At 40.8% G+C, this 12,181-nt stretch overlaps 1 protein-coding gene across 2 annotated transcripts in view; it reads right to left on the bottom strand.

Annotated features, from left to right (window-relative positions):
- LPGAT1 (lysophosphatidylglycerol acyltransferase 1) overlaps positions 1-12,181 on the bottom strand; it is a 51,924-nt gene that overhangs the window by 15,595 nt on the left and 24,148 nt on the right. For both annotated transcript variants that reach the window (XM_015857321.2, XM_032443923.1), the window contains 3 exons: positions 9,399-9,494; positions 7,201-7,474; positions 472-598 (listed from right to left, as the gene is read on the bottom strand). In XM_015857321.2, coding sequence (XP_015712807.1) covers positions 472-598; positions 7,201-7,474; positions 9,399-9,494 — 497 coding nt within the window. The remainder of the gene's footprint in view (positions 1-471; positions 599-7,200; positions 7,475-9,398; positions 9,495-12,181) is intronic.

Genomic DNA, 12,181 nt, shown 5'->3' with positions numbered 1-12,181 from the left:
CCTATAGGATTTTCCTGGAAAAAAAAATAAATCACTGCTTCAGCTGCTGAGTGAACTCCTGAGTATATGGTGACTGGAGAGGGTAGAGGGAGAAGCTTGGGAAGGAATACTGCAGGAACCAGAAGTAACAGTAAGGGAATTAAGTGTTTGTCAGCTACTGCCAAGACACTACTCATTAAAAAATACCTAAAAACATCCATATATACTCCATAGCTATATTTAACCATAGGAAAGCAGGAAAAAATTTCAACGTGCTAAGACAGACCAATCTTTTAAAAAGAAAGCTGTATTTATATACTCAGTTGACTAAACGTGTAAGAAGAAGACACTGCTACTGCTGCTGACTTCCTGTATCTTAAAATAGACTGTTATTAACTTCTGAGATGGTTTACTCCTTGTTGCTGTTGTTTGTTCATTGGGTTTTTTTTTAGTATTGTAGTTTAGTGTAAGAACAGAAGGTTTATTTCTTACCTGTAATGTACATGTGTAACTGTTGGTTGTCGGTAGCCAAGAATCCAGGTTTGGATGTCTATAGGTTCACCTTTGGGATATGCAATGGTTGCATCTATCACCCACTGGAGACCCTTTGATTTGCTCTCTAGGAATAAAACAGAAATATTGTATTAAAATCAATCAGAAAGTACATGCCACTTGATTTGATAGCTATTCCACTTTTAGACTACTTTCAGAGGTATGAGGCACAAATATAGCTTAAAAAAGTGACAAAATAAGACAGATAAGAATCAAATCTAGATTTCATTACAGAATACAGAAATATTCTTACAGACTTCAACAAGATTCAGATTTTATTTTCATGGTGCCTCTGTTGTGCGTACATATTAAGGCACATCAAAATCAGCAAATCTACTCCTTGGTTACAGTCACAGAACACACTGATTCAAATCTTTGGTGCTTCCCCCATTTCCCAAAAGAAAAACTTCAGCATAAAAATCCAATTGTTTTGACCTGCAACAGCCACAAAAAGCCCTTTGGGTAACTGCCCCACTGCTGGGGTAGGGCAGATAGACAGAGGTGACTTACATCACACAACACAGTTGGACTTTCAAAGGCATTAAAAAAGAAACAACAACAACAAACAACACCTCAAAGGTTCTTGAATAGTTGAGTTACAGGATAAAGAACGGTCACTTTGTGTATGAAAGGCAAGCAAGCAACACATAGGAAAAGATGGTCATTGTTCACAATGGAGATTCCATCCATGAGGTCTCTGGCAGACAGATTGATCCCAGTGTGTGCTCATGCACTTACCAAAATATTCAAAAAGAGGAAGTGAAAATGCTGTAAAAATTATTCAGGAGAGTCAAATCTAAGCCATAACATAAGTTACTTGCAGCAACAGTGAAGGACAGACATCAGCCCAGCCATGACCTCTCTCTGCTCCTTCTCCATCCCACCTGGCACATCTTCAACCCACGGGTTTGCCAAGGAGGAGAGTAGCAGATCTGGAAAGTGAGCCAAGGAGGGGGCACGGTGCCAGGCAGCATTTGGAGTTCAGCTGTCAATTTTATTTCTATCCTGTGGGAACCAGTCATGCCTTGCACCTGAGGTCACATTTTGCTCAGGCTTGCGGGGCAGTAGTATGTGCTTACATCATATCCAGTTGTGTTGTACAGAATGTTTTAACAATTGAATTTTAAATTCTGATGACTTGAAAACCAATCATCTGCTGGCAGAAGTAAGAGCTGCTACGTATCAGTACGAGGTGCAAGGCTCTTCAAGCCTGCAGCAGAGATACCTAAAGAGAAATGACCCTTCATGCAGGGGAGACCTCCCTTACCAAGTGTTGGGTTCAGGACGAAACTGGACCAGGTATGTGGAAGACATCCACTGGAGAGCTAAAATCAACAGACTGAAGTGCCCATCTGGCTCAGCTTAGAAAATGTGCTACACTGGAAACAGTCAGAAACCAGGAGAATATGAGAGAAATACAGTGGGAGAAGTGCGATGTATATTTGCTCTGTCCATGGCTTTCCAACAGTATGCTCTTAGAACCACAGAGAGGATTTGAGGTTAGATAAATGTATGGTCTTGTCCGAAGTTGCCATTCAAGTTTTACTGCGCACACAAAGAAAACTGCAGCGCAGACTGAGGCACACTAAGAGCTGCAGTCATTAACACCAAGTGGAGCAGACCTGACCTGACAAGGACTGACTCACAGGTTTCTACCTGTATTTCATTTGCATTTAACTTAATTAAGTGCAAGAAGACATGTACAGCAGCGCTATCGCCTGTATCTATCAAATATTTTAAAGAGCAAGCAGTGTTGCCACAGTGTCTAACCAACAACAGAGCGGTATCACTTCATCCCAAATGCTAATATGCTCCCTGAGTCAGGCTAGACAGTATTGCACAATACGTAGCACAGAAGTGAACAGCAGCATGCAATATATGGCTCCTAAATTTGACAGTGCACAAGATGCACAGGTCAGGATGAAACACTGTTTGAAAATGCTGACAGGCACACAAAGTGAGTGCACGAGGTACCAGCGGAGGCTCCAGGCCAATATCATGGCAGCGTGGTTGTCATGTGTCTCGTAAGAAAAGCACTAAGTGCAGAGTCCTTCATTTTGAAAGGAGCAATGTATTAGAGAAAAGCCAATATGAAATTAATAGTAAACTCACATAAGCATTCATTTGGAAATGGATTTCAGAACAAGGCTATTCAATTTATCATTTTCCCAGATGTAAAGAGAGAATGGATAAAGACAAGTAAATTGCCTGAGTAAGCAACAAAGATCATTAATTGTAATTAAAAAGCTCCAGATGAATATGGGAGCATTATCTTATTATTTACAGTAAAATGTTTTAAGATCCTCTATTAAATATTTAGCTACTATTTCAAACAGTTCTTTCAGCAGATAATGGTTCAAACTTCTTTATGGGAAGACTACCATGGCTCTCCTCATTGCTGATTTCTTACCTTCTACCTTCTGTAGGGCAGAGCTGCTGAAGGAATTCCTCACAGCAGCTCCTGCCTCACCTCCAGCCCCTTCCAGGGCAGGGAAAAACCTGCCTCTGATAGCAGGATTCTTCTGGGAGGCATCTGTATTTTGAAAGCCACAAAGATCCAGCACAACCTGAAAACTGAAAGACAACTGCAGCAACACAAAGGGGCAGGATCTCTTCATCTCTGAGGATGCTGCTCTTGGGCCTAACCAGACCTTCGAACAAGCTGAGGACAGACTGCTACCCAAGTTACACTACAGTGTGACTTTAAGGCTGGATATCTGTAGAAAGGCAGGCTCAAGCACACCTGTTCCAGAGCTCCTCTTGCCAAGCTTGGCTTTGCCAACACAGCCACAGATGTTTTTGGCAGCCAAACTCTTTTGAACTTCCCACCTCCTTTAAAAGATATCCTTATGCTTCATTCCTAGTACCTGCTGGGAGACTCAGCAGCCTGACTGCCACAGGCTTCGGCGACATTAAGCTGCAGAGGCCAAATCTAAGCTGAGCTCTCTGAGGACTGATGTTTCTTCCATAGTGCCTGGGGAATGTCAGCCTGCTTGCCACCTCAAGCACAGGTGGACGGCTTTGAATTCTCAAATCACCTGTAAATGCCACCAGTGACGCTTTTTGAGTTGTACATCGATGCTCAAAACCACCCTGCAGGGCCTGTCCTGCACAGTGGTACCCAAACCATGCAGAAATAACGTACCTTAATATCACTGCTGTGTACTTGTCTTGCTAAGAGAAAAGAACATATAAAGACAAGACTGAACAACCACATGTAGTGATTGTTTTCTAGACAAAAATTAAACAAGTCTCCAAACTTGTGTTCCCACCCCCTTTAAATCATCTCCAGAGGTAAATCTTTGTAACTGTTTTGCTGTTCAGGCAGATTCTTCAAGACACTGGATGCCCTGTGGTGCATGACTTGACTGTCTACAATCACAAATGTATTGAATTTCAAAGTTCCTTGCTGTGCCCTCCTTTTCTAGCCTTGCGTTACCCTCAGCCAACACAGCAATCTGCATCTGACTATGAGCAGGGCCCTCCAAACGCATTGGCAGACCATCAGCATTTAACACTGAGGAAGAGAAAGCTGTAAAGAGCTACAGAAGCCCTTTTCCTAAGACTAAAAAACCCAAACAACAAAACCTTCCCACACGTTACTCAAGTCACATTCCTCAAAAAACAGCGAATCATGAAGCGTGAGTTAGAAAAATGAATTGTGAAGTCCAGTGTCCAGCTCTGCAGAAAACAGAAAAACCACTGGAACTGAACATACTGTGCTACACTTGAGAACAGTAAGATGAGATTTCAATATCACAGCACCACAGAATCACCAAGGTTGGAAAAGACCTAAAAGACCATCCAGTCCAACCATTCACCTATTACCAATAGCTCCCACTAAACCACGTCCCTCAACACAACATCCAATGCTCACGCCATTCTCTTATCAGACCAAATTACTGCCTGCTGAAATAAAATGGGATTAAAAAGTATCTTAAAGCATGGTTCACCACAAATCAGCTCCGTAACGTACACCTTCAGTGAGCAATTCCTCCTAACTCCTATGAATCGCCAACTGTTCTTTGTAAGAGTTGGATCTGCAAACATCACAACGACAGAAAGCAAAACCAGTTTGATTTTTACCAGATGATTTCACTCGTTCTAATGCTCACAAGATGACCAATTGTTTCCAACAGAGGAAACCCTTTTCTTGTAACAACAGCCTGACTGTCTGGTAAAGAAAGTAAAGAAAACCCAAAACCAACAAAATCACTGTAAAGCGATTTAATGAAAAGAAGGTGAACTCTAATCATCATTTAAAAAGCTTGGAAGTAACAAAAAGATTGGGGGAATGACAAATAATGGAGAAGAAATCTTATTATAGCAAGCTGAATAACTTGGTGACCCGGGACAGTGGAACACCAGGGACACTGCTGAGTAACACAGTTCAAAGCATGAGAAGTAGCGCGGAGGAAAAATGGTTTTGCTGAACCATGAAGTTCAAGTACAATGCTACTAAACAAGAAAGTCACTTCCCAAAGCAAAGGAGTACAGGAATGAAGTACAAAAATGCACACACGATGCTTATGCCCGGCTCTGGTGAAGCCATAACTGTACGTTCTGCAGTTAGTTCTGGCAGCCACAGCCAGATGAAGGCAAACTGCAGAAGATAAACGCAAGTCTGATTTCACTTCTTCATGTAGTTAAAGAAAAGAAAAAAAAAAAAGGAAAAAGTGAAACAGAAACAGATGATCACTGCCTTGTAAGTCTATGTAGAATAACCCTATACATTGATAAATTTCTATTTTATTCAACTGAACAAATATTCCTAAATTTTCGGAAGGGCAAGTGTAAAGTAAAAGCAGTTGGAAGGCAGAATATTAGAGGAGGTGCCTGAGATTTACTTTGTACAGATCAAGAGTTAAACCTTCATACCTCTCTGGAATGGAATTTTTATGGTGGTAGAAACATTTTTGTGAGAGAACATAAGAAAGCTCAGCATTACACATGCCAAATATCACTCCTTCCCAGCACACAACAGTTATTTTCACTTCTCTATTTCATCTTTTTTTTTTTTTTTTTTTTTTTTTAATTTAAACATGTCCATATCCACTTTTTTTCACTTGAAACAGGTGTAGCTAGAAAGGAAATGTTCCTCTCCTACTTCTTTCCATCTGTCTTTTCAGCAGGATGGGTAGGTGGGCTTTCCGCTACATGTCTGAGATGACTGGTTTATTTTGTTACCCAAATAGGTCAACAATTACCAGATGCTCATTTCTCATGAGTCTGAATCGTGAGGAAACAACAACAACAAGAAGGAAAACAAAAACACACACAAAAAAGCCCAAACAGTGCTGCTTGATGTTCAGTCCACATCAATCAATATGAGGACACAAACATAAAACAGTTATTTTGGCAAGTGCCTTCAGTTCCCCTCCAGAACTAGAGGGCCTTTAATTCATTAGGGAAACAGCTTCTTTTCATACCTTGTTGCCTTTGAGAGCAGAAGAAACAAAACAGATTAAACTTTTGCCCTTAAAAAACCATATTTGAACAAAGACTTGGCCTTCATTTTTGTTTTGTTTTTTTTTTTTAAAAGAACCTACTAGGTTCTATGAAAATGAGGGTTGAGGAGTTCTGTCTTTTCTGAATGTAGGAGAGATTTTTATGCATCCCACGGCTTGAGATTCATTTAATTTAAAATCTTCCCTCCTGCAAGTACATCATCTTCATTCATTTCCTATGTTGACAAGATTTGCTTCTAAACTAAAAATCTGGAAGTAATTTCTGATTGAAGCTTCCTGATAACCCTGAAATTTCAACTTAAGCACAGAAAAAAACTCTCCTGTCTCTTCATCAGGATTGGTGTTTGCTTCTAAATGACTACAACTGCAAAGTGATTATAATAACCCTGGTATGGAAATAGTAGCATCGCCCACCAATAAGAAAACAATAGAAATCCCCAGTTCCCTGTTCCTGGAAGAAGAAATGCACAACAGGTTCAATCCAACTCCGCTGTCTGAAAGTGCCAAGAAGTGCATATGAAGAACTGAGCAGCTAAAAGCACACAGTCCCATAACTACAGGCATTACTTAATCCCAACTGCAGCCCAGGCACCCCAGAACAAGAGTGCTTCAGAATAGTTTTGACCCTTTGTAACTCCCAGTTACAGACCCCAAACAACCTTTCAAATCTTGTCAGTGACGGCATAACCCTCAGCAACAAAGATGACAGCCATCTTAAAATAATTATAAAAGAATAAAATATACTAGTATTTAAAAAAAATAATAAAATAATAAAATAACCTGAACTCGATAGTTCAAGAACAAACTATACAGTACCAGAATGCAAAGAAACTTCAAAAGACAGAAATTAAGATTTAAATGTTTCTTATTCTGTATTCCAGAAATACTTGTACTGTAGCCCCGTACCAACACAAAGCAGCACAAAGCACCACCCTGCTGAACAGAGCAACCCCACGTTCTTGCTCACTCCCAGTGCTCATTCCAGTATCCACTCTATCCACTGTAGTCTAAATCAAATGAAAGCTAAGGTGTTTGGTTTTTGGTCTCAACAAAGATTAAATGAAAAATGAACATATCTATATGAATATGTTGGAACATTATGGGTGTATTTGACATTTTGAGGCCAATTCAACTCTCAAAAGGTTTTGTTTAATAACACAAATATCCAGGACACTCACTTTTCTTTCTAAGTCATCTTTACCTTTTATCACAGCATCTCCACCTGCAGGAGTTCCATTTTCTTGCGGAGCTACAAGTGTTTTCAGAATCACTTGAGTTGCCCCGAGTCTTGGCAGGGTGACATGCTGAAGAAATGGCAAATTGTTTTTCTTGGCAAATGCCTGGCTTGTTTCCCTCCTTTTCCTAAGAAAGCCGCCCTCTGGAAATAAAACAATCCATTTCCGATTGCGGCTCCGGTAATATTTTTCTAGATGCTCCTTGAGTAACACGAGCTGCTGGTCACGGTGTGCTTTTCCCTAGAAGAAAACAACACTGACTAAATAAAATGATTGCTTAAAAGATACAACGTGTACCAGGTAATCAGTACATTTCTAAGATTTCTCTCCCTTTTTAGAGACACAAATAAGCCTCTGCAACAACACAAAATAATCACAGAACCATTCAGGTTGAAAAAGACCACTATCTAGTCCAGCCATTAATCCACCCCCCCCACACTCACTGACCACATCCCACAGTGCCACATCTCCACGTTTCCTAAACACCTCCAGGGATGGAGATTCCATCACCTCCCTGGGCAGCCTGTGCCACTGCCTCAACGCTACCTCTGAGAATGTTTCTTAATACACACCCTGAAGCTCCTCTGGTGCAACTTGAGGCCATTCCCTCTCATCATATCACTAGTTAAGGGAGAAGAGATGCTGACCTCCACTTTGCCACCAGCTGCTTTGTGGCAGGTGTAGAGAGCAATGAGGTCTCCCCTGAGCTTCCTCTTCTCCAGACTGAGCAACCCCAGCTCCCTCAGCTGTTCCCCTAAGACTGGTGTTCCAGCCCCTCACAGCTCCGATGCCCTTCTTTTAAACAGTGTTCTCCTCACAGTACCCACGGGTAGCCTGGTAAATGCCACTTCATAGAAAGAATTAAAAATGCCCTTGTGAGGGAGGATGAAAGTCTCTGATGATTTCTCTGCAGGAGTGATGTCCAGACAGTGACCAGGCACTCCATGTACCAGAGGCACAGACACACAGAGTTCCCTGGTGAACTCATTAAGGTGAATTCTGCAAGTCCAACTTGGGGTCAAGCCGTTCTTCCAAGGTCCACATACTATCGGTACTTCCTGCAAGTCAATAGTAACTTTGCAGGCATCACCTTCCACACACCTCTCCCCCTTAGGACCAGTGAGGGTGACAGAAGCTAGAGCAGGACAGCTGCTCTTAGTTTGACAACTAGAGTTATACAGGGTATAGTCAGGTAATAATTGAACCCAAAGGACCAAAGGTAGGGGAAAAAGCCTCATTAATTTTTCCTCTTCAATGTATTAGGGCAACTATTTCCACTTAAGATAGTAAGATTTGATCTTAATTACTGCAACAATACCAACAGAATCTTCAGACTTTTCTCCTTTCACCTTCACACCACTAAGAGCAACCATCCAAACTTTCACAGGCAGGAATTTACATCAATTAGCGTTACAAGGGCTCTGAAAGTTCAAGGTAATTGTCACAAACACATTCATCTGTGCTTTTTATTTTCTTTTGGCAGGAAGGGAAATGGGAGAAGCGAGGCAGATTGAAGACAAGAAGCAGTATTTTATCAATGGTAAGTTTTGCGAAAGAGTTCCTCCCAGATTTTCATATCTCACCACTGCAATTATTTCCAACTTAACCTCATGAAGAAGGAGGAACGAGCTCTGTCCACTCACATTTATGGAATTAAAGAGCAGTATAAAAGTTCCTCAGTTAAAATAATTCTTTGACACCAGACCAGAGGACTCCAGGATAGCAAAGTAGTTAAGAAAAGAGCAGCGAACAATAAACTTTTTGCAAGTTAAATATTACAATTTCCCAAGACCTAGATATACTAAGCAAATATGGCAAGTGCATAAACTGAAGTTTAGCAAACACTGTGAGGTTTAAGACGCAGCTGTAATACAGAAAAATCTACCAAGCTAAAGGGAAAGAAAGCAGAGAAAAGTGCCCATGACAACTGGTGAATGAGTGGAGAGTCCTGGGAACAATGACTTCAGTCACTTTACAGACAAAGAGGAAGAGTTCTTTTTTAACAACTCATAAGAAGATGCATAAGCTCTACCCAAATACACACGTCAGCATAGTTATTTCATCCTGAAAACCAACCTAGATGGGCTTGCGTGAGGTAAGACCCATAGCATCCCAATACCCCAAATATTAGGATAAACCAAAGCACTGTTATGTTTCCACTTACCTGTCTTATAAAGAAGTCTCCGTGGATTAGTGAGACAATGCCAAAGTTTGTATACTTAAAAATATGATCCATCAGCCACATCATCTGACGGACAACCTGAGGAGTTCAGAAAAAAGGGAAAAGCTGAGCGAATATGCACAGAGAAGCACATACATACAAGTCACAGAGAAGCAACAGAACTAGCAAATACATTATGTGTCTGCGCATCAAAGTATAAAGCAACACAAGTGCTACACTTATCCTTTAAGACTGGTGTTAAGTACGGAGTGCCTGTTTGTAATGTGAGATGCAGTTCTACACTATTAGCCATATGCTGTAGTCATTTCTACTCAATGTTTTTATGGGAGGTGTGATGCTTCTTACAGATGTGCCATCACAATTTGAAGTCATCTACAAACTAAAACTATTATTGGTATTAGTTAAAAGTCCACAACACAACACAGAACTGAGTTTGAAATCTCAAAGTAATTTACGTCCACAACAAAACCAAACAGGTATTCTTAGACATTTTGCACTTGACAGTTTTAGGATGAAGTCATTTCGTTCTCTGCTGTTGACCTGCACATACTCCACGTGTGCTCCCTATAATCTTTGAACAGTGCCATAACCAAGACCTATGCACAGCCCATATACCATTGCTAGTGTCTCTCACAGCAGTGCAACCAGCCACACGCAGCTGACAATTTCACTAAGTCATGAAATGCTCCTTGTCCTGGCCAAGCAGCATGGGGAGAAAGCAAAAGCAGACAGGAAACCATTAGAATCACCTTGACCATCAGTTCTACAGGATAATGAAAGGTATTTTAAATCTCAAAAGATTTAGACATAGGACTGACCTCTCAGCTAAATCTGAATGTTACAGAACGCAATAAGAACCACTCAGATTTGGTGGGTTTTTAGTATCAGCAAACTTTCTGTTTGATGATTTTGGATAATGAAAGAACACTGGTTCCTAGGCCATCCAGCATTACTGCAGGTGGAAAGAGAAAACCGTATCTGAGAGAAGGGCAATTCTCAAAGACATGAGAAGTCACAGTCTCATCAGTTCACAGCCACGCATGCAGAGAATACACGTCATAGGGAAATGCAACCTTTGCAACCAACAAGCTAAAAATAGCACTCGGATCCCACAAACAATGTTTTAGTGGAATGCAGTACCCATAAGACTCTCTGTTCATCTATTACTTTGGCTTTCTGACAAATATTGTTCTATTCTATTAAGCAGAAACAAAACCAACATAATCTGCTTTGCTAGAAGAGATGAACAAGCTTAATAATCTGCTTCCCTGAAAAACAGTGGTTTGGGTCTTTTGGGGAGTCAGCCTTAGAAGTAAGTACTGTGGCACCCCATGAGGAACAGTTACAGTTGCCCAGCAAAGCTGAGGCTCCTCTCCTCCTGTACCACTTGATATCGCTGTGTACCACCTGGGCATTTAGCTCACAAGTTCAGAGGACTTTATCATTGATGTTCAGGGTCCAAAGTCCATCTCATCGTGTTCCAGGTGACACAGAGCTTCTAAACACTATCCCTGGACACACAGTTTGCTGCCCAATGGGCTACCAAAGAGGCCAACTCCATAACTCAGCAATTACAGGTCTGCCAACAAACCTATGCAGTGGTAAGGAGTACAAAGAAGAAATAAATATTTTAATGTGTATTAATTCATGAACAACAGGCACAGATATACACAGCCCATCAAAAAGGGGAAGATCAAAGGGTACAACACAATCACCTTATTTGCAATCAAAAGGCAAATGAGATCGTTGGATATTCATTTTGTTCCACTACCAAAGACAGAACAGAAAAGGCTGCAGGATAATGGTGGTGGTTTTCATCCTCAGGAACAAAACGATGCTTATCAGAGGAATCTCTTATCACACGCATTTCAAGTAAGTTAAGCAAAGACATTAAAAAATGCTCTGAACACAAACTCATAGGTGTTCATGAGCAAAATAAATAATTTTTGGTCTTTTTTTGCTCCACCCTTCCTATTTAAGCTAAATACAGGATGTTGATAATAGTTTGATATTTTAATAGAAAATCTAGGTGACTCCCATTCACAGGCTCATTTTGATTTCGGTCTGCATAGATTGCATAACAAAGCAACCCAAACAGACAGACTTTCATCTTCAAAGCACCTGCCTAAAAGAGCTATGAAACTCAGGTCTGCATGTCTTGAAACTTGCACTAAAGCAGTTCCTGACCTGGCCCATAGGAAACTTACTGTCAAGCTGCAAAAAAATTTTTGCATTCTACTTTGCTACACAGAAAAACAGAACTTTGCCTTAAATCAAACACTTCTGATGTCTTAAATTAACAACAAAAAATGGCAGCAGCAAGGGGAGAAGTGCTTGTTGATTATAGCTGGATTCAGTCCATACTGCCTTGCAAAGGACAGCAAAATTTCAGACCACCATGGGAGGAAGTTCTGCCACTGTCGTGTCAGCAAGAGGCCGCATGTGGTACATGGCTTCACATCTCCACACACCCTCCTGTGTGAAACAGAAAGGAGCCTCCCACCTACACAAAGTACCTCCAGCTAAAAAGTGTGGCTGGAGTGGCAAAAAGTGTCTCAGAATTAACACAGCTTAGCTGTCCTAAACAAAATGAAAGCGACTGCTATCTTGTTACTTGCAGTTGAATATCAAGGTTACGAAGGACTTCACGTTTAATTTAAACTGTTAAAAAAACAAATCCAAACAAAAACCTGTCCTGTTTAAATACTGGCTTATTGTGTAACGACTTCTTTTTTTCCTCCAGTGGTTTCACAGTCTCTCCAAGA

This window comes from Coturnix japonica, chromosome 3 (genome assembly GCF_001577835.2).
Source record: "Coturnix japonica isolate 7356 chromosome 3, Coturnix japonica 2.1, whole genome shotgun sequence".
Taxonomy (NCBI): domain Eukaryota; kingdom Metazoa; phylum Chordata; class Aves; order Galliformes; family Phasianidae; genus Coturnix; species Coturnix japonica.
Note: the sequence above shows the minus strand (reverse complement) of the source record. Positions and strands in the feature narration are given on the sequence as shown.